Source organism: Pongo abelii, chromosome 11 (genome assembly GCF_028885655.2).
Source record: "Pongo abelii isolate AG06213 chromosome 11, NHGRI_mPonAbe1-v2.0_pri, whole genome shotgun sequence".
NCBI classification, from domain to species: domain Eukaryota; kingdom Metazoa; phylum Chordata; class Mammalia; order Primates; family Hominidae; genus Pongo; species Pongo abelii.
Window position 1 is genome coordinate 119,867,092 of NC_071996.2, and position 21,751 is coordinate 119,888,842.

Here is a 21,751-nt window from a genome sequence, read left to right on the forward strand (position 1 = left end):
CCATTTCTCATGTGCTGTGGAATAACAGATGGCAAGGATGTGCATTTCTCCCTTGCTCCCTCAGCTCAGGACCTGCAAAATTCAGAGTACACCAGGTGCCTCTCTCTTCAGATGCTGCACCCAGAGCCACCCATTTCCCTTAGAAACTTTAAGTCTTTCTACCACCTCATAAATAAACATTGGTCATACCTTATACATACTTTCTCAAAATTCTGTTATACAATAAATTGTATAGTGCTTTGTAGTTTCCAAACATTTTTTACACCTGTGAACTCATTTCACATTTACAGCATCTTTGAGAGATCATGTAAGTCACACTGGCTCCATTTTTAAAAAAGCAAACACCGAGTAAATCTATGACTCTCTGGACCTCAGAGTCACACAGCTAGTAAGTGGAAATTAGATTGTACGTCTTCAAAACCCCAATTTCCTCAGCTAGTTGTTTTTCTTTTCTTTTTTTGCTGTTGTTTGCTTTTTCATTTTAATGGGCATCTTTTAATATAAAGCCAAGGTTATTGTGGTAGGCAGATATTTCTAGCCTAGGAACTTGTAGAAGGTTATAGAACAACAAAGCTGTGTATGAGATATAGAGGGGAAAGAGGCATTAGGAAAATTGGGGCCTGTGGTTTTTATGAGCTCACCAAGTGGATTTTGTGGCCTTGTGACTTTTTGATGCTGTAGCCGTAAACTTTTTTTGCTTATATCATGGCAAATTTTATGTCTCTCAAAATAATTAAAGTAAATTCTATTAGTATCAACAATTCACAAATTGAACTCAAATCTGGTGCCCTGGTCAGTCATAGTGTTGTTTGAAATGACTCTTGGATGTTTACAGAGCAGTCCACGTACCTTTCCCCCACCTGAGACATATCCTTCTTTAAGGAAGGCAGAGTCTGTTCCCTGTCCAGATGCACCCATGGCTGGCGATAGCCTCAGTGAAGGAGCTCACTTGCCTGTACTGGGCTTACCTCTTCTTTGGGATTGTGATCCCTCTTCAGGGAGCTACCAGGGGAGGGGGGACCTAGCCAGTTAACCTGGTGACTTCCCACCCCACTGCTCCCTGAGGGTAGCCACCTTAAGGCCAAGCGAAAGATAAGAGGTGGGAAGCTTGCCGGGTGCGGTGGCTCACGCCTGTAATCTCAGCACTTTGGGAGGCCAAGGCAGGCAAATCACTTGAGGTCAGGAGTTTGAGACCAGCCTGGCCAACATGGTGAAACCCCGTCTCTACTAAAAATACAAAAATTAGCTGGGCGTGTGGTACACACCTGTTATCCCAGCTACTCAGGAGGCTGAGGCAAGAGAATTGCTTGAACCCAGGAGGTGGAGGTTGCAGTGAGCCGATATTTCAGCACTGCACTCCAGCCTGGGCGACAGAGCGAAACTCAGTCTCAAAAAAAAGGTGGGAAGCTAAGAAAAAACACAGTGGATGGAAGAGAGATGTAAATTAAAGGGAGGCCAAACAAATGAGAACCTTCACTCCATTTCTCCATAGTCCTCTGCCTTGGAAGAGAATTAACTGACTTAACTACTGGCCCTGTCATTTGAGGTCTAAAGTGGGAGGAGCTTGAGATCCTTCCTGGAATGTCTCTTTAGTATTATGTATGTCTCAATATTTAGCTTCTAGAAATTTGTGTACTGTCATTAATTCCTTAGTCCCCTCCCTAAGTGCTTTCAGATCTACAGAGGACACTCTAATTTGTATTTAAAACACATTATAATGATAGTCGGAGGTAAAGTGAAAACTGTTGATCATCTTCTATGATCCCAGATAATAAGAATGTTTCAGTAACATACCAGAGACACATAAAACATAAGGAGTATATGTTTAATCTGTTTTGTTGTCATTGTCAAATGCAGTGAATATATCTTGGACCTACTGGAAAGTGGAAGAGAGAAGTTTTTAGTGTTTGCACACCATAAGGTGGTCCTGGACGCAATTACGCAAGAGCTTGGGAGAAAGGTGAGCTCCCCTTGAAATTCACCATGGGCTACTTTTGCCATGTCCCAAGTTGTTCGGAGCAGGCTTAGGTCAGATCCAAGCAAAGTGAGACCGATGGCTTCCAGAAGCATTGCTGAAGACTTTCTGAAGAAGAGTTCTTCTTGCTTATAGAACCACAGTGGGGTCAAAATGTTTCCCCAGCCATGTCATTTTAACTTCCTCCATGCTCCAAATAGATATCCCAGGAGTCTTGCTTTAGGAACATCTCCCAGGGGCTGTTCCATTATTCTGCATAAATAATTACAAAGTTGGCAAGAGAGGAGATAGCAAAATTGTCCTTTTGTATGGAGACAAGTATTTATATGAATGTTTTCCTCTTTTCCTTCCTTTCATTCCTCCTCAGCACTGTCAAAGCACTTTTATTAATTGCACATGGCAGTGTGCAGACGTTAGTAGAGAGTTTTATGGCTCTCCTGAAATTGAACGAAAGGGATCTAGAAGGATTTCCAAGGATGTTTATGAAAACTGAACACATTTCATCCCCTTTTCATTTTTGGTTAAATTTAAGGGTGTAAATTGCTCTTTGTCTTCCCTCATCGTTTATATTTATATAATATTTGAATGTACTTTAAGAGTACAGAGAAATATCCAGCAAACACCCATGTGTCTCCCACCCAGATTTAATAAATGAATTTATTTCAAGGTTTTTTTAGTTTTTTATTTTGAGGCAGAGTCTTGCTGTGTTGCCCATGCTGGAGTGTGGTGGCAGGATCTCAGCTCACTGTAGCCTTGGCTTCTCAGGTTCAAGTGATTCTCGTGCCTCAGCCTCCCAAGTAGCTGGGGCTACACCACCTCACCTAGCTAATTTTTGTATTTTTAGTAGAGACGGGGTTTCACCATGTTGCCCAGGCTGGTCTTGAACTCCTGGCCTCAAGTGATCCACCTACCTCGGCCTCCCAGAGTGCTTGGATTACAGGCATGAGCCACCACACCCGGCCTGAAGGTTTATTTTTTTAATAATAAAATACTTAGGTCCCCTCCGTATTCTAACTCTATTCCCCTTCCATCTCTCCAGCAATAACATGACTATTATGAAGGCAATGGGTATCGTTGCCCTCCATGTTGTCATACTGTATTCTAGGAGTATGTATCCATAAGCAATTTATCGTCTCCTTTTTGCATATTTTTAAAAATTTAAAATAAATGACAGCATGGTGTAATTATCCTGCAACTTACTTTTTTCTCAGCATTGTTTTAGAGATTTCTTTTTTTTTTTTTTTTTTTGAGACAGTCTTGCTCTGTCACCCAGGCTGGAGTGCAGTAGTGCGATCTTGGCTCACTGCAAGCTCCACCTCCCGGGTTCAAGCTATTCTGTCTCAGCCTCCCGAGAAGCTGGGATTACAGGTGCCCGCCACCATGCCCGGCTAATTTTTTTGTATTTTTAGTAGAGACAGGGTTTCACCGTGTGTTAGCCAGGATGGTCTCGATCTCCTGACCTCATGATCCGCCCGCCTCGGCCTCCCAATGGAGATTTCTTTATACTGCATTACACGTGTAGTTCACTCACTGTAACTGTGGAATTGTATCTCATTGGATAGCTATACTGCAGTTTATCCATTCTCTTGCTGATGGTTGCTATCGTGTGAATATTATAGTAGGTGTATGTTTGTATCTATGCATTTCTTTATGGCTTGTGTATGTGCTTTGTGTAGGGGAGGCATATTCAGGCATGCTCTTGCATGGTTATTAAATAGGCTCATCTTCATACTAAGTGGTGTCAAATTGCTCTCCAAGGTGGTCATTCACATTTATAATCTCACTAACAACATATAAGGGTTCCTGCTGTTCTGTGTGCCCATTAACACTGGTATTATCCGACTTTTTAATTTTACCAATCCAGAAAAATGAAATATCATCTCATTCTTGCTCTAATTTGCATTTCCCTGACTACCAGTAAAATGTGTATCATTTTATTTATTTATTTATTTATGGCCATTTTAGCTGTCTCCTGTGAATATTCTGTTTGTATCCTTTGCCTGTTTTTCTGTTGGATTGTTTTTTTCTTATTGATTTAGGAAAATTCTTTATAAATTCTGGATATTAATGTTTTATCAGTTATCTTTTTATCTTTTAAATTAATTTTGTTGGGGAGGGGGGTCTCGCTCCATTGCCCGGGCTGGAGTGCAGTGGCTTCATCTTAGCTCACTATAGCCTCCACCTCCTGGGTTCAAGAGATTCTCATGCCTCAGCCTCCCAAATAGCTGGGATTACTGGTGCACACCACCACACCCAGCTAATTTTTTTGCATTTTTTTAGTAGAGACAGGGTTTTCACCATGTTGGCCAGGTTAGTCTCGAACTCCTGGCCTCAAGTGATCCACCCGCTTTGGCCTCTCAAATGCTGGGATTACAGGCGTGAGCCACCAGGCCCAGCTGGTTTAATTGAATTCTAATAAAAACTCCAACTAGATATATTTTTTTTTTTGAGGCAGAGTCTCACTCTATCTCCCACACTGGAGTTCAGTGGCACAAACACTGCTCACTGAAGCCTCAACCTCTCAGGCTCAAGTGATCCTCCTGCCTGAGCCTCCCCAGTAGCTGGGACCTCAGGAATGTACCACCACACCTTGCAAATTTTTTAACTTTTCTGTAGAGACAGGGACTTGCCATGTTGCCCAGGCTTGTCTAGAACTGGGCTCAAGCAATTCTTTTGCCTCAGCCTACCAAAGTGCTGGGATTACAGGCATTAGCCACCGCACTCAGCCTCCATAAAGGGAACTTTATACTGTTACTCCCAAGAACATCTCAAAAAAAAAAAAAAAAAGCAGGAGTGATATCTAAACAACTATGAAAAAGAAGAGCAATGTTGGAAGACTTGTCCCTTCAGATATTAAATATTAAAATCTATTATAAAACACCAATAATTAAAATTCAGCCATGCTGGCTCCAGAGAGATGGCCAGATGGTAGAATAGAATACATGGCCCTTTACCATAAATGGAAAGCAAATACATGATCAAGGAATTGTCACAAATTCGTTTTCAATTTCTTCAACAAAGTTTGGGTAATTGCCTAAATAATTGGGGGGTGGGGAGGGTAGATGAAACTTTACCTCACTGTTTGCTATATTAAATTCCAGGTGAATCAAAGATCCTTGAAACCATAAAGTATTAGAAGAAAATACCAACGAACAATAGCTGATCACTGGGTGGAGAATGACTTTCTAAGCTTAAAAACAAAGAAATTACAAAGGAAAAATTGATTTGAATTACCTAAACACGTGGATTTTTTCTGTGACACATACACAGTGATTAAAAAAATTTTTTTGTTTTTTGAGGTGGAGTTTTTGCTCTCTCGCTCAGGCTGGAGTGCAATGGTGCAATCTCAGCTGACTGCAACCTTCGCCTCCTGGCTTCAAGCAATTCTCCTGCCTCAGCTTCCCAAGTAGCTGGGACTACAGGTGCCTGCTACCACGCCCAGCTAATCTTTGTATTTTTAGTAGAGACACGGTTTCACTGTGTTGGCCAGGCTGGTCTCAAACTCTTGGCCTCTGGTGTTCCACCCACCTCGGCCTCCCAAAGTGCTAAGATTACAGGCGTGAGCCACCATGCCTGGCCCACAGTGGTTATGATTCTCTTGTACATTTGTACATTTTTGGAGGGCAGTTTGACAGTAACTTAGGGTATGCACTCAGTTTTTCAAATTTCACTTCTAGGAATTTATCCTAAGGAAATCATCAGACTAGTCAGATTTATAAATGAGAATATTAGGCATGCTGCTTATAATATTCAGTAATTAAAAATCTAAGTTTTTATCAACAGATATACTATTAAATAAATTATAGTCCATTCAGCCATAAAATATAATGTTGATCAGTGGTTCCTAACTTTGGAGATCATTGAACCCTATAAGAACCTGAAGAAACTCCAAAATTGAAGGTCTTGGTATCTGGTTAGTATATATTGCTATCGGAAGATGCCCATACTATGGACAAAAAGCTGTTGTATGTATAATAATTTTTAAAAATTGTCATGTTGTCCGGGCGCAGTGGCTGACGCCTGTAATCCCAGCACTTTGGGAGACTGAGGCGGGCAGATCACCTGAGGTTAGGAATTCTAGACCAGCCTGGACAACATGGCGGAACTCCATCTCTACTAAAAATACAAAAATTAGCCGGGCATAGTGGTGCATGCCTGTAATCTCAGCTAGTCAGGAGGCTGAGACACGAGAATTACTTGAACCTGGGAGGCAGCGGCTGCAGTGAGCCGAGATCCTGCCACTGTACTCCAGCCTGGGTGAGAGACAAGACTCTGTCTCAAAAATAAGATAAATAAAATAAAATAAATAAAATAGTCATCCATAGAAAAAAGCCTGATTAATATATACCAGTACGTTAATGATGATTATCTCTAAATAGTCATCATTATCTTTTTAGTTTTTCTGTATTTTTGCAATGAGTGTGTATTATTTTTATAATAAGAAAAATTACGTTTTTAAAAATAAAGGAGCATTTAGAAAACAACAGAAAAGTAATAGAAGGAAATAAGCTAGGGAAACTATTGGCCACCTCTGTGACATACAAATAATGGTTTTTACATGTAAAGGTATTTCCTAACTCCCAGTAGGAAAAAAAATGGGCAACCTGTATAAATAGATAGTTCATCAAAGAAATGACACCAATAGCCAATTAAAAGATACGAAAACACCCAATTTCACTAGTAATCAAGTTAGTGAAAAATAAAGATTTTTTTTTTACCCCATCAAGTCAGTAGAAGTTTTAAAAATGTGCGGTGCTCACTGTTGATGAAAGTGTACCAAGATGGACATGCTAATACATTAGTTATTGGAAAGCAATTTGGCAATAATATCAGGAGCCTTAAATTAAGTTTTTTCTTTTTGCTATCGTACTTTGGTTTGTAGTCCAATCAAAGAAAATCACCAAAAATTGGCATCTTCTTAAAAACTTTCCATTTTAATAGCATTATTGAGGTATAATTGACATGCAGTAAACTGCACATAATGTGTACAATTTTATAAGAATCAAGATAGGAAACATATCTGCCACCCGCTGCCCCTGCCCCCAGAGTTTTCTCATGTCCCTTTGTAATCACGCCCTCCTGCCCCTTCCCTCACCCTCCCATCCTCAGGCAACCTCTGGTCTACTGTCTGTCACTGAGGATTAGTTTGCAGTTTTTTAGAATTTTATATAAATATGGAATATAATGGAATATAAATGTGGAGAAAAGGACATTCAGGATGTACTTTTTTTTTTGTTTTTTTGAGATTTATCCATGTTGTTGTGTGTCTCGTTCCTTTTTAGTGTTCACTCCTTGGTTTTCCTTTTTTTTTTTCTTTTTTGGTTATCTAGACCTGCGGATGTTCACTCCCTTTTAGTGCTGAATAACATCCCATTGTACATCGTCTGTTCACTTGTTGATGGACATTTACCAGCATATCCTTTTAGGAAAAATTTGAGACCCCTAAATCTGCAGAAATAGAATGGTAAAATTATGCTGTTGCTGCATAATGACAAAGGGCCATTAAAAATGATATTTTAGAACACTTAATATTACAGTTTTACTTACAATACATTTTACTGGGGGAAAACAGGATATAAAACTTTTTATTTAAAAGATATATATACCATACACATCAAAAAAAGAGACAGGAAAAAGTAGATTGGTTAGATTACTAAATGTTTTTATTTTCCTTATCATGTTTATCACTAGCAAGAATAAATAAATGCCATTTAAAAGAAAATAGCTAAACTAAACATGCAGTGACCATACAACACAACAATTGACTTTCGAGCATTTTTCTTTGGGAAATGAAAACTTAGGTTAACAGAAAAACTTGTACACAAATGTTCATAGCAGCTTTATTTGTAGTAGCCCCAAACTGGAATCAACTCAGATGTCCTTCAACAGATGGATGGTGAAACTATGGTATATCCATACCGTGGGCAATTTCTCAACAATAAAAAGGAGAAAATTATTGATACAGGTAACAACTTGGATGAATCTCCAGAGGGTGCTGAATGCAAAGGCCCATTCCAAAAGGTTATATGCTGTGCAATTTATATAACATTTGTATAGCATTCTTTTTTTTTTTTTTTTTTTTTTTGAGACAGAGTCTCGCTCTGTCACCCAGGCAGGAGTGCAGTGGTGCCATCTTGGCTCACTGCAACCTCTGCCTTCCGGGTTCAAGTGATTCTTCTGCCTCGGCCTCCCGAGTAGCCAGGATTACAGGCGCACACCACCACATCTGGCCAATTTTTGTATTTTTAGTAGAGGTGGGGTTCCACCATGTTGGCCAGGCTGGTCTCGAACTCCTGACCTCAGGTGATCCACCTGCCTTGACCTCCCAGAGTGCCGGGATTACAGGCGTGAGCCACTGTGCCTGGCCTATAGTGCATTCTTGGAAAAAAAAAAAAATTGGCCAGGTGCAGTGGCTCATGCCTGTAATCCCAGCACTTTGGGAGTCCAAGGCAGGCGGATCACCTGAAATCAGGAGTTTGAGACCAGCCTGGCCAACATCGTGGAACCCCGCCTCTACTAAAAATACAAAAATTAGCCAGATATGATGGTGTACGCCTGTAATCCCACCTAGTTGGGAGGCTGAGGCAGGAGAATCGCTTGAACCCCAGGGGGCGGAGGTTGCCGTGAGCCAAGATCACGCCACTGCACTCCAGCCTGAGTGACAAGAGTGAAACTTCATCTTAAAAAAGAAAAAGAAAAAGAAAATTTTTAAAGAAATTCAGGTCAGATTAGTGGCTATCAGGAGCTAAGGACCGTGGAAAGAGGAGGGAGGTAAAAGGATCCTTGCAGTGTTGGAATTGTTGAGTATCTTAACATTGGAGGTAAATATATGAAAACCTACACAGGTGATAAAATTGTGTAGAACACACACATACAAGTAAAACAAGAAATCTGAAGATCAGTAGATTGTATAGAAGTCAGCATCCTGGCTGCGGTATTATACTATAGTTTTTATAGAATGTTACCATTGCATGAAACCGGGCAAAGGCCTCAGAGGGATCTCTGTATTATTTCATACAATGGCACCTGAGTATAAGCAGTCATCTCAATACCAATTTCAATTTGAAAAGAAAAGCTCTGAAGGCAGGGGCCTCTGCTGAGCTGGAACCTGGTTCTGTGCTTGAGCTGTGGCTGGGTATGGTTTGCTGAGAAGCCCCTGGGGCTGTTGCCCACCTTGCTTCTGCCCCTTGTTCCTGCAGCACGTGCAGCACATCCGCATCGATGGCTCCACCTCATCAGCTGAGCGGGAGGACCTGTGCCAGCAGTTCCAACTGTCAGAGAGGCATGCCGTGGCTGTGCTGTCCATCACCGCTGCCAATATGGGCCTCACCTTCTCCTCGGCTGACCTGGTGGTGTTTGCTGAGCTGTTTTGGAACCCAGGGGTAAGAGACGCAGAAGACTGAGATACCCCCCAGGCATGCTCATGGCTGTGGGCAGGAAGCAGCGAGTGTCAGTCGGGGAAAGTGGTTTCCTTTTTATCCATTCATTATACTTCCCACAAGTCAGTTTTCACTTCCTTTAAGCACTTCTATGTTGATTGGCTAGTTTCTTTTTTTCTTTTTTTGAGACAGAGTCTCTTATCACCCAGGCTGGAGTGCAGTGGCGTGATCTCAGCTCACTGCAACCTCCGCCTCCTGGGTTCAAGCGATTCCCCTGCCTCAGCCTCCCAAGTAGCTGGGATTACAGGTGTGAGCCACCGCGCCAGGCGATTGGCTGGTTTCTAGATTTTCACAGCAACCTATAGGATTATCGACTCCATTTTTCAACGGGAAGGTTGAAGTCTTCCAGGGCTAGAAGGAATCTTGACTTCATGTCTCATAGGAGGAAGTTAGGGCACCGAGAGCTCAAGGGGTGAGGCAGGACTGTACTGCCATAACTGAAGAAGGGCATGTGGTGGCACCAGGTTGCAGCCCAGGCTTCACGTTCCAGCCGGTGCCCCCTTTAGTAGCCATCATTGTGAGCTGCTTTAACAATGGACTTCACGCAGAGTGACAGCAGTGAGGGTTTCCTGGACACCACCATTGGCCTCACCTGACCAGCTGAGGGCAGAGATAAGACATTTGTTTGAACTCTTAAATTTTTCTGGTAATCTCCAGAAAAGTTATATCCCCTTTAATATTTATATAATATTTAATAATATTGTGGCTTTTGTTGGCTACACATAAGGGACTACATTAATAATGGGTAGACCTTGAGGGTGAAGCCATTTTATACAATAAATAATGCTCATGATGTTAGGTGGGGTTTTTTTCTTTTCCTTTTTTGAGGCAGAGTCTTGCTCTGTCACCCAGGCTGGACTGCAGGGACTTACTGGCTCACTGCAGCCTTGATTTCCCAAGCTCAGGTGATCCTTCCACCTCAGCCTCCTGAGTAGCAGGGGACTACAGTTGCACGCCTCCATGCCTGACTAATTTTTTGTATTTTTTGTAGAGATGGGGTTTCACCATGTTGCTCAAGCTGTTCTAGAACTCCTGGGCTCAAGCAATCTGCCTGCCTCGGCCTCCCAAAGTGCTGGGATTACAGGCGTGAGCCACCACGCCCAGCCCTTAAGTATTTATTATAAGGCTTACCACTATATTAAACCACCACCCTACACCCAAATCATGGATAGCCTCTCCCTTGTGTGTGATGTTTTTATTTATTTAGAAGATAACTTTTTATTTCACACAGAGAAGAAATGGAAGCATGCAGGCCTCCATTACCAGTCCCTCCCCATGCAGCCTGATGGCAGAGCCTGTGCCTCTTCATTCGCAGCACCTAGCTCGGTGCCCAGCACTGAACAGCTACCCGCAGATCTTCTGCTTCAGATTCCAGTTCCCCAACCAGGGCTGTTTTGGGTTCTCTCTTTTGTTAAAGTGGCAGGTCATTTGTAGGTCTGAGATGGTGAAGTGCAGGTTATTTCTAGGTCTGAGACAGTGAAGTGCTTTGAGAGGGAGGGTTGTGGGGCTGGAAATGGGGTGGAGAGGCTACCTGCTATGGTGGATGGAACTGCTTCAGGCCTTTACCTGCCTGTCTCGATTCCTGGACACACAGGTGCTGATCCAGGCTGAGGACCGCGTGCACCGCATTGGACAGACCAGCTCCGTGGGCATTCACTACCTCGTGGCAAAGGGCACAGCTGATGACTACCTTTGGTATGGCTTGGCTGGTTGGCCTGGCAGTTGGAGTTGAGCAAGGGTGGAAACTGATGATATGTTTACTTTGCTCCCAAAGTGCTTCTGATTTTGCTAAATAAGGTCTTTAAGGATCTATAGAAAATTGACTAGTAATGCTCTCCTGCTTTCATCATGACCATATTTGGCCTCCGTCACTAGCATTCACTGGTGGCTTGCAGGGTGCGTGCGGAATCTTATAGCAATAAGGGTTGTGGCTCCTTTTGCTGCTGGTCTGAGGCAGAGAGAGGTGCCGATTATGACAAAATGTAGATGGAACTTAGTTTGTAAAACACCCTGTTCCCAGCTGTGAAGGCATTTGTTTAGGACAGGGTGACAGTCTTTTACATTTTATGATGTGCATTTATCTGGTGGGCACATCTTACATTGCTGCTGCTGGACCATAGGGAGAAAGTGGCTTACCCTGGACCATGTAGTGTACTTAGTTAGCAGAGCTGGAGTAAGATTTTCAACCCTGGGGTTTTCTGTCTGTTACCTAAGTGAAAAATCTCAAAAAGCTTCTTCCCCTTATCTCCCCCTTCCTGATATTAAATTTATTGATTATCTCATTCGTTTCCACTGCTTGTCTCTGTTTCCAGCCTTATGACTAAAGAGTCTTCCCTTTGCAATGTGTGTGGGTCACTCCCACTTCCCTCTGTTTAGTGGATTTGTTAATTGGGCAGCTCATAACACCACCAGATTCAAAATTGTGTTGTAATGAGGCAGCATTTATTTCCTACACATCTTCCATTAGAAAGAATATTGAACCTGATGATATTGTTAGCCCTAAATTGGAGTTTTTACAAATGAGAGGGGGAAAATTTTTCAAGATGTGTGTTTGCACCTTGAGAGATGCAAAAATGTGAAACCATAAACAAGCCGTTGTCCCATAAGAACAAGGAGGGTGGCCTCATTTTCATTAGTCTGGTGGTTCTGTGCAGGTTGTATTCACTGCAGCTCATTTCTCCCCAACAGGCCCCTGATTCAAGAGAAGATTAAAGTTCTGGCGGAAGCCGGGCTTTCTGAGACCAATTTTTCAGAAATGACAGAATCCACTGATTACCTCTACCAGGTAATGCCAGCACATGGCTCTTCACCCCTGGAGCAGAGGGAGGCATTAAGCTGTCTGCCAAGTCTTTGGGTCCTGAGTAGGAGGATGTGAATCACTCCTAGGGACCTCCTCCAGCCCCAGAGCTGAAAACAATGGCCTGCAGTCATTCTCAGTTGAACCATGCATGCATCGCTTTATGGGGAAGTGATGGCATTAGCTCCTACAGCTGCTGACATTCCCGCACAGGCTCTGAATGCTGCCTCTTCCAGCAGGCCATTAGAAGCTGACAAAATTCCCCATGGCAAATGTTGAATTGTTTCAAAAAGTACACAGCAACACCACACAGAGGGCTGCCACAGGAATGCGTCCCCAGCACAGAATGGGGAGTGTTTAAAATAGGGTACTGGCTTCATAGAATATATTTTCCCTTCTGTCATTTTATTTATTCTCAGTGTCTCCCCACTTGATAGAGGGGTAAACTGAGACATGGCAGTGTAGTAGGTTTGCACAAAGTCACAGGGCATGTGAAGCCAGCCCAAGGAAGAAGGCTTCCTGACTTGGCCCAGCATTCCTCCTTTGAGCTCAGCCCCTTGTTGTAAAGGAGTATAAGAGGCATCCCTACATGAGCAGGCAGGCCTTGTCAAAGGTGCTGAGGGGGAAGGCTGTTGCCTCTGGACAGGACAGCCCTGGGCCCATCATGCCTGCCTGGCCTCAGTGCTCCAGCCCAGTGGCTGCCACAGACTCTTCCCCCCCCATTTCAGTGAAACACAATGGAGGGAGCAAGAGACCCAGAGCCTTCCGAAAGCTTGTTTTCCTTCCCCAGCTTGGATTGTTGGCCAGAAGGTGAAAACTAGGAGTATGCCCTCCTCGAGCACAGCTCATGGTTGAATTGTTTCTGCCAGGAGAGTTTGAACCAGGTCTGAGCCTCATGCAGAAAGGGGCCTTACGGTAGCTTATCAGGAAAGTGAAGCACCTCCTCCTTCCTGTGAAATCACCATCAGAAATTGAGTTAGGCCAAGCGTGGTGGTGCACACGTATAGTCCCAGCTACTCGGGAGGAAAAGGTGAGGCTCACTTGAGCCTAGGAGGTCAAGGCTGTAGTTAGCCATGATGGTCACTGTACTCCCGACTGGGCAACACAGCAAGAGCCTGCCTCAAAAAAAAAAAAAAGAAAGAAAGAAAAAAGTGTAAATAAATAAGAAGTTGAGTTAAATCTTATTGTTGACACCAAGACTTAAGACTCTGTGGATCTGCTCATTCACTTACATTTATTTAGCAAATAAATTCTTTCTTTGCAAGAATTTATTTGCTAAATATTGGGATAAAAAGACTCAGATCATGTTTTTAAACTGCAGACTGCAAATTATCCTTTCAGACATATATAGTTAATAAGCCAATTTTAAAACAACCTTATTTTTAAGCTTTTTAAAGAACTCTCCAGTTCAGCTGAATGGTAAATGGTAACAGAGCCTAGGTTATTATAAGCCTTTTGAAAAGAAAGAGTCTGAGCAGGCATAGTGGCTCAAGCCTCTAATCCCAGGCTGAGGCGGGCAGATGGCTTGAGCCCAGGAGTTTGAGACCAGCCTGGGCAACATGGTGAAACCCCCATCTCTACAAAAAATACAAAAATTAGCCAGGCATGATGGCACATGCCTATATTCCCAGCTACTCAGGAGACTGAGGCAGGAGGATTCCCTGAACCTGGCAGGCAGAGGTTGCAGTGAGCCAAGATCACACCACTGCATTTCAGCCTAGGCAACAGAGCTAGACCTTGTCTCAAAAAAGAAAAAAAAGAAAGCCTATTTTTAAAGGATTCTCACTTGAACTCATTTATTCCTCCTTGCCTTTCTCTTACTCTAAATTAGTTCAGAATTTCTACCTAAAATGTAAGAACAAGGTAATATAAATGAGTTTTATCAATATTTATTTTGATCAATAACTATATCAATTTATTTTTTAATTAAGGTGGGGCTGAAAATTTTATCAACTCCTAGAAAAAGAAAATGTTGCTTCCAATATAGGAGACAAAAGCAGAAGAGGTTATATCTCACTGAGATAGCCTTCCTTCTGAGAGGGGAAATGAAATATTAATCTGATCTTGGAACTGGCTTCCAATTAATTATGCATGCCCCGAGTTAGCATACAGTGTTGCCATCATCATAATCAAATGCACATTAGCAGCTTTTTCTACTTGGAATAGGCTGCCTTGCAGGGTGGCGTTTCCTTGACATTGCAATCATTCAGAAAGAGGCTGATGAGGGCATCCTGGAGGAGGACATGTGGGTTATTTGGGGGTCAGCCTTGATGATCTTTCATATCATTTCCCTCTCTGCAAGGCTGGGATCCTGAAAGGCTAGGAGATTTCGGGTGCAGGTTAATTGAATAATCTGGAGTTCTTACATGACAGACTGTCATGATCAATTTTCAAGGAGCTCTACTTCACCAATGTGGAGGGATTTGGTTAAGGAATAGTGAAGAACAGTGGCCAGGTAGGTTGAGACCTAATTCTATAAAGGCCTGAAAAGCCAGGGGAGCAACTTTAGACTTCATGAGGTAGGGACAGGGGAGCCCAAAGACATGACAAAAAAAAAAAAAATCTTTAAAGGAGAGCCTGGGGGTAAAAATCAGCTGGCAAAGATCTGTAGGCTGTTTGAAATGGGAAGAAGCCTGAGGCAGGAAGCACAGTTGAGCTGTTGCAAATCCATGCAGTACCAAGTGATGTGGCCCAAGTAAAGATGGTGCCTGAAGGAGATAGGAGGGAACTGAAGGGGGGAAGAAACTTGCATGAGCCGAGGACTCTGTTTGCCTGGATGATTTCCACCTGGGAGACTACGAGAATGCAGGTAGACTATAAAAAATAAACTTATGGGAAGAGAAGCTGCTTTGAGAGTATAGGAGTGAGATGAGAGACCATTCGATTTTTTATATTTATTTATTTATTTAGAGACAGGGTCTCACTCTGTCACCCAGGCTGGAGTACAGTGGCACTATCCCGGCTCACTGCAACCTCCACCTCCCAGGCTCAAGTGATCCCCCCATCTCAGCCTCCCGAGTAGCTGGAACTACAGGCGCACGCTGCCAACACCCGGCCAATTTTCTGTATTTTTTATAGAGATGGGGTTTTGCCATGTTGCCCAGGCTGGTCTCTTAATTCCTGAGCTTAGATGATCCTCCCGCCTCGGCCTCCCAAAGTGCTGGGATTACAGGCGTGAGCCCTCGCAGCAGCCTTATTTTTATTTATTTATTTTTTTTTTTGAGACAGTCTCACTCTGTCACCCAGGCTGGAGTGCAGTGGCGTGATGATGGCTCACTGCAACCTCTGCCTTGTGGGTTCAAGCGATTCTTGTGCCTCAGCCTCCCAAATAGCTGGGACTACAGGCACGCACCACCATGTCTGGCTAATTTTTTGTATTTTTAGTAGAGATGGGGTTTCACCGCATTGGCCAGGCTGGTCTCGAACTCCTGACCTCAGGCGATCCATCCACCTCGGCCTCCTAAAGTGCTGGGATTACAGGCGAGAGCCACTGTGCCCAGCCAAAAGATCATTTGATTTTAAACCAGTTTAGTTTTATGAAACTGTGGGATGTCAGTGGAGATATGGAAAATCTACCTCTGGATTGAAAAATGGTCAAGGTTGGAAATTTAGATGTTGGAAAAATCGGCAGAGGGGTGATAGTGATCGTGTGTTGTGGTTGTATCCACTGGGCATGGTTTTAACACTACACCATTGTCATCAATGTATAGATGCAGTTGGTAGGTATTTTGATTATTTGTAATTTAAGGTAATTAGAATAGGTATACATATCTACTTATGAATATGTTAAATGTGTGTATGTTTTTTCAACCACTTTGAAAATTAGGTATAAGCCATGGCTGAACACAGAGATTTGGAAGTCTAGGGGGCTGGGCACATGGTGGCTCACACCTGTAATCCCAACATTTTGGGTAGCTGAGGTGGGCAGATCGTTTGAGCTCAGGAGTTCGAGACCAGCCTGGGCAACATTTAGTGAGATCCCATCTCTTAAAAAATTATAAAAATAAAAATAAATTTAAAAATAGAGATTTAGAAGTTGAATTACACCTTAACTGACCCTTAGTAGAGAAAGGCTTTGGAGGAAGTGAGATCTTGGGTGCTATTTCAGTATTGAAATAATGATTTGGAAAGTTCAAAGGGAGAAAACATTTCCAATGTAAATTATAGCGTGAGAGCAGCTTCTTTGTTGCACTCACAACCATTTCTTTTTCCTAACCCTATGAGCGCAGAGAGGGTAAGATGTCAGACAGTAAAACAATGAGGCTGCTTTAGTGATGGTTTGCTGAGATGATGTGCACTTGCCATCATGTAGCTCCCTGACACCATAAAATGTGTGGTCTCTCATCTTTATATTCTCCCATCAGCCCTAGTGGAGGAGAGTCAGGTTGGAGCCTGGGTTTTTCCTTTTATCTTTTGTTTTCTTTCTCTGATGAAGGACCCAAAGCAGCAGAAGATCTATGACCTATTCCAGAAGTCCTTTGAGAAAGAAGGAAGTGATATGGAGCTCCTGGAAGCAGCAGAGTCCTTTGACCCAGGAAGTGCTTCAGGAACATCTGGAAGTAGTTCCCAGAACATGGGAGACACCCTGGATGAAAGCTCATTGACAGCCAGTCCACAGAAGAAAAGGAGATTTGAATTTTTTGATAACTGGGACAGCTTTACCTCTCCCCTGTAAAAGGGGCAAAAAGAAAAAAATAAAAAGCATTTTAAAATCATGGAATTAAAATAAAATAATGTATTTTGTTTTAAAACTTTTTGCGCTTCTCTTGCCATTGCAGCAGTGCCTATGCTTGTGTCCAGGCTCAGCAGGAGACCACGCCGAGCATCAGCTTTCCATTCCTGTGTCATTACGTGTGGGCTTGCTTGGGGTCTTAACCTTTGCTCTTCTGGCTTAGGGATGGACACAGTGAGTTGTAATAGTGGGTAATTCATATTCTCTAAATAATGAGGTCCTTCCTACACAGTCCCCATAATCTAGAATTTTAAAATTTAGTGACTCAACAAATATTTATAGGGCACCTAATTTGTGCAGGCACTGTCCTAGGTGCTGGTAGTCATTCATCCAACAAAAGACAAAGCATGAGCCTTTGCAGAACTTACGCAGTGGGAGAGGCAATGGTTGTAGGTTCTCTTTTCCAATAAAACTCTTCATGGATACTGAAATTTGAATTTTATCAATGTTCATGTATCACAAATTATCTTTTTTCTGCCATTTAAAAATGTGAAAACCATTCCTTGTTTACCAGCCGTACAGAAACAGACAGTGGGCTGGAAGTTGTCCACTGCCCATAGTTTGCCAACCCCTGGTTTAGAGCAGTGTGGTCCATTAGCAATGTAATGCAAGCTGCATATGTGACTGTAACTTTTCTAATAGAACATTTAGACTTAAGATTAATAATATAGGGAGGCTGAGGCAGGAGGATCACCCGAGGTCGGGAGTTCAGGACCAGCCTGACCAACATGGAAAAACCCCGTTTCTACTAAAATTATAAAATTAGTCTGGTATGGTGGCGCATGCCTGTAATTCCAGCTACCCAGGAGGCTGAGGCAGGAGAATCACTTGAACCCGCGAGGTGGAGGTTGCGGTGAGCCGAGATTACGCCATTGCACTCCAGCCAAGAGCGAAACTCCGTTTCAAAAAAAAAAAAAAAAAAGACTAATAATGTATTTAACCCAATATATTAAATATATTATTTCAATTTACAAGCAATATTTAAAAATTATTAATGGGAAATTTTACATTCTTGGCTGGGCGCAGTGGCTCATGCCTGTAATCCCAGCACTTTGGGAGGCCAAGGTGAACGGATCACTTGAGGTGAGGAGTCTGAGACCAGCCTGACCAACATGGAGAAACCCCATTTCTACTAAAAATACAAAAATTAGCCAGGTGTGGTGGCACATGCCTGTAATCCCAGTTACTCAGGAGGCTGAGGCATGAGAATCACTTGAACCTAGGAGGCGGAGGTTACAGTGAGCCAAGATCGTGCCACTGCAATCTAGCCTGGGCAACAGAGCGAGACTGTCTCAAAAAAATGACAAAGAAATTTTACATTCTCTTTTCTGAACTAAGTCTGAAACAATGTATTTGATACAGGCAGCATCTCAATTTGGACTAGCCACAGGTTTCACATGCTCAGTAGCCATATGAGACTGGTGGCTCCTGTGTTGGGCAGCTCTGGTTTAGAGAGTGATGAGGGAGTAGGATGTCATGTGGGGAAGAGCAATAGTTGATAATGTTGAGGAGAGGGACAGAATGATGCAGGGCTCATAGGCCACAGTGAGGAATCTGGGTTTAATTCTGAGTATGAATGGAAGCCACCAAATGGCTTTGAGCAGACATATGAGGCAATCTGATTGTATATAAATAAAAATATTTTTTAAACTTATAAAATAATATATGTATCTTTTAAATAGAGACACAGCATCTCATTATGTTGCCCAGACTGGTCTCAAATTCCTGGCCTCAAGTGATCCTACCACCTTGGCCTCCCAAAGTGCTGGGACTACAGGTGTGAGCCACTGCGCCTGGCCCTTTTTTATTTTTTAAAAATATAATCAGGCCCACCATAGCAACACCCTGTCTCTATTTAATAACATAAAATAAAAAATATTTCACGCCAATGCATGTGCAGAAAATAGAGCAAGAAAAGTGGGCAGAGGGAACGCTTAGGTAGGAAGCTATGGAGCTCCTGCGACTATCCGTGGGGTTGGTGCTGGGGTGTGGCTGAGTATGGGTCGAACCATGGAGGAGATGAGAAGTGGTTGGGTTCTGGACGTATTCTGAAGGGAGCGATGGAAGGATATGTGTAGATAGATTGACCAAGGGGCATTTGTGGAAGAGAGGCTGGGACTTTGGTTTTGGCCTGAGCAAAGTGGTAAGAGAAGAAAGAGTGGGAAGGGGAGGTTGGGGAGCCAGGTAAAATCAAGGGTTTGGTTATGGACTTGTTGAGTTTGAAATGGCTGGGAGATAATCTAGCAAACTTAGAGACACCCCACCCAGATCCCTTTCAAGGAGGGACTTGCTCGGCTGCGGGGAGTGAAGTTGGTAGATGGCTTCCACCTGGCCACAACTGGTCTGCAGAAAGCCACTTTGTCTGAGGTCACACCCTTCTTAAGGCAGCTTGCATCCATGACTGAGCAAGGCAGGGCACAAAGGCTGGGCCACTTTGGCCTGATGCAGGGCAGCTCTGATGAAATACTTAACATTGTGTTACAAGTGCCTGCATATTCAGTACAGTAACATGCTATACAGGTTTGTAGCCTAGGAGCAATAGGCTAGACCATATAGCCCAGGCACTATGTCCTGGGCAGTATTTGCTGCAGAGCTCCCTGCTCCCTTCCCCCTGCTCCCTGCTGGATTGTCTAAGGTTCCCGCAGGCCTATATCACAGTTCACCTCTTCCCCCTGCCAAACAGGCCTCCATCCCCTTCCTTTCACAGGTGTTAATCCCTAATGTATTATCTTGTGCCCCAAACTCTGTCTTGGTGTCTGTTTCTGGAAAACCCACACAATCTAGCAAGATCCAAGTGGAGATGTTCTGCAGGCAGTTGGATGTGTGAGTCTTCACACCGTGGAAAGGTCAGAGAAAGAGCTGTAGATTCTGCCCTAGCATGGGCTGAATGAGGTCACTGAGCGGGTAAGAGTGGCTTCTGAAGAAAAGCAGTTCTGACTGACCCCCACAAACTGCAACACAGAGACGACAACTGAGCAGGGAAGTAAATGAGGAAGAAAACCAGAATGGGTGCCCAGGAATGGGAGTTTTTGGGGTTTTTTGTTTGTTTGCTTTTTGAGACAGAGTCTCACTCTATTGCACAGGCTGGAGTGCAGTGGCGCGATCTCGGCTCACTGCATCCTCCACCTCCAGGCGATTCTTCTGCCTCAGGCTCCCAAGTAGCTGGGATTACAGGTGCCTGCCACCACGCTCGGCTAATTTTGTATTTTTAGTAGAGATGGGGTTTCACCATGTTAGCCAGGCTAGTCTCGAACTCCTGACCTCAAGTGATTTGCCCACCTCAGCCTCCCAAACTACTGGGATTACAGACATGAGCCCCCGTGCCCAGCCAGGAATGGGAGTTTTTTAAAGTCTTTTACCAAGGAAGGAGCTGCTGCTCTAACTGGTCTTACAGAAAGACAGTGAGCCAGATGTACGTTAGAGTTTAGAGTTAGCACAATTTTCACAGCAGCAATGAAAGATGCCTAATTTGTCTGACGTCATTGTGTGTGGATTTGTTAGACTTAAATTGTTTTCACTATTCAGTACTTACTAGGTGCCAGGCACTGGACTAAGTGCTTTACATAAATTGTCACATTGAATGCAATCTTGGAGGAAGGTAGTGATATTTTGATTGTGCAGGTGGAGAAACTGAGCCAAGAAATGTTACAAATTGCTCAAGTCCAGCTAAGAAGTGGCAGAGCAGAACCGGCAACCAGGCCACCCCACCCCTAGAGCCCACCCATAGGTGTGCTGTTCCCCAGCAGGAGGCCCAGTGGTGCCCTGGTGGTCTGTTAGCTGAGTTTGGTACATAGCTTCCTTCCTGAAGGGCTTGGCCCTGGCTGGAAGTCTGTCTCTGCGGTCCACCAGCTGGCTCTCTGCAACAGAGAACAAGAAGACACCGGAATGCACCACTTTCTTATCCTTTTTAGTTCCTTTCCTGAGTTTCTCAACAGCTCCAGTTGACAGAGTAGATCTTTTGAGGCCACCTAACCCCCCTCACTGTTGTTCAGGGTGGGGTCAGGGGAGGCTTCATGACACTTCAGCACAGCTGGGACTGGGGTATCCATGTCCTGTGTAAGAAAGGCTCTGGCCTCAGGAAATGAGTGAAGATGATCACCTTGTTTCATGGCGTGTGGCTGCTGTGCTTCCAACTGGTCACTGTGTCAAGCTGCCGGCTGCTCCTTGGGCCAGATCTCTTCCAGAAGGCCCAGTCTAAGCATCTAAGTGGCATCAGTTGCTTCTCCCAGCTTGCTGAGGAGGACTGTGGGGTTAGCTGTTGAGTCTGCTTTCCACTGGCTTATCTTGCCATGAGGAGCTCTGCTGTGGCCCCAGATCTCCATAAATAACTAGGCCTTTGGTCTCCTCGTTACCTGCTGAAATGAAAATCCAGGCCCAAAGGCCGGGAGAGAATGTCTCGTCTTGACTTTCCTTTGGGCCACCTGAATTTTCTTAAATCTTCTCAATCCTAGCTCTCTGTTTTAATTTTGTTAGATATACCACTTTGACATTTGACTATTATAACAGTGACTTGTATCTTGTCAGAAGCTTGCAGAGGACAAATGTTGGCTCTATCTAAATTTTACTATGATTTTGTCCAAATCAGGCACTCAGTTTTCTAAGAGCAATAAACAGAGCAGCGGCTGCAGTTTCATCTAGTAAGCTATACTACACCCCCTTGTGAGTGGTTGCTCTGAAAAGCCAATTATAGTCATTCACCACATAACAACTTTTGGTCAACAATGGACTGCATGTATCATGGTGGTCCCTTAAGATTATAATGGAGCTGGAAAATTCCTCTTGCCTAGTGTCTGTCATAGCCCTTGTAA

General features: G+C 43.5%; 1 protein-coding gene across 7 annotated transcripts in view; it reads left to right on the plus strand.

The window, feature by feature from the left end:
- Window positions 1-16,962, plus strand: part of SMARCAL1 (SWI/SNF related, matrix associated, actin dependent regulator of chromatin, subfamily a like 1) — a 70,427-nt gene extending 53,465 nt beyond the window's left edge. For all 7 annotated transcript variants that reach the window (XM_024243183.3, XM_002812831.4, XM_009238078.4 and 4 more), the window contains 5 exons: window positions 1,858-1,960; window positions 9,175-9,357; window positions 11,009-11,109; window positions 12,103-12,199; window positions 16,647-16,962. In XM_024243183.3, the coding sequence (XP_024098951.1) occupies window positions 1,858-1,960; window positions 9,175-9,357; window positions 11,009-11,109; window positions 12,103-12,199; window positions 16,647-16,886 (724 nt within the window). In that variant the 3' untranslated portion in view covers window positions 16,887-16,962. The remainder of the gene's footprint in view (window positions 1-1,857; window positions 1,961-9,174; window positions 9,358-11,008; window positions 11,110-12,102; window positions 12,200-16,646) is intronic.
- The last annotated feature ends 4,789 nt before the right edge of the window (window positions 16,963-21,751 follow it).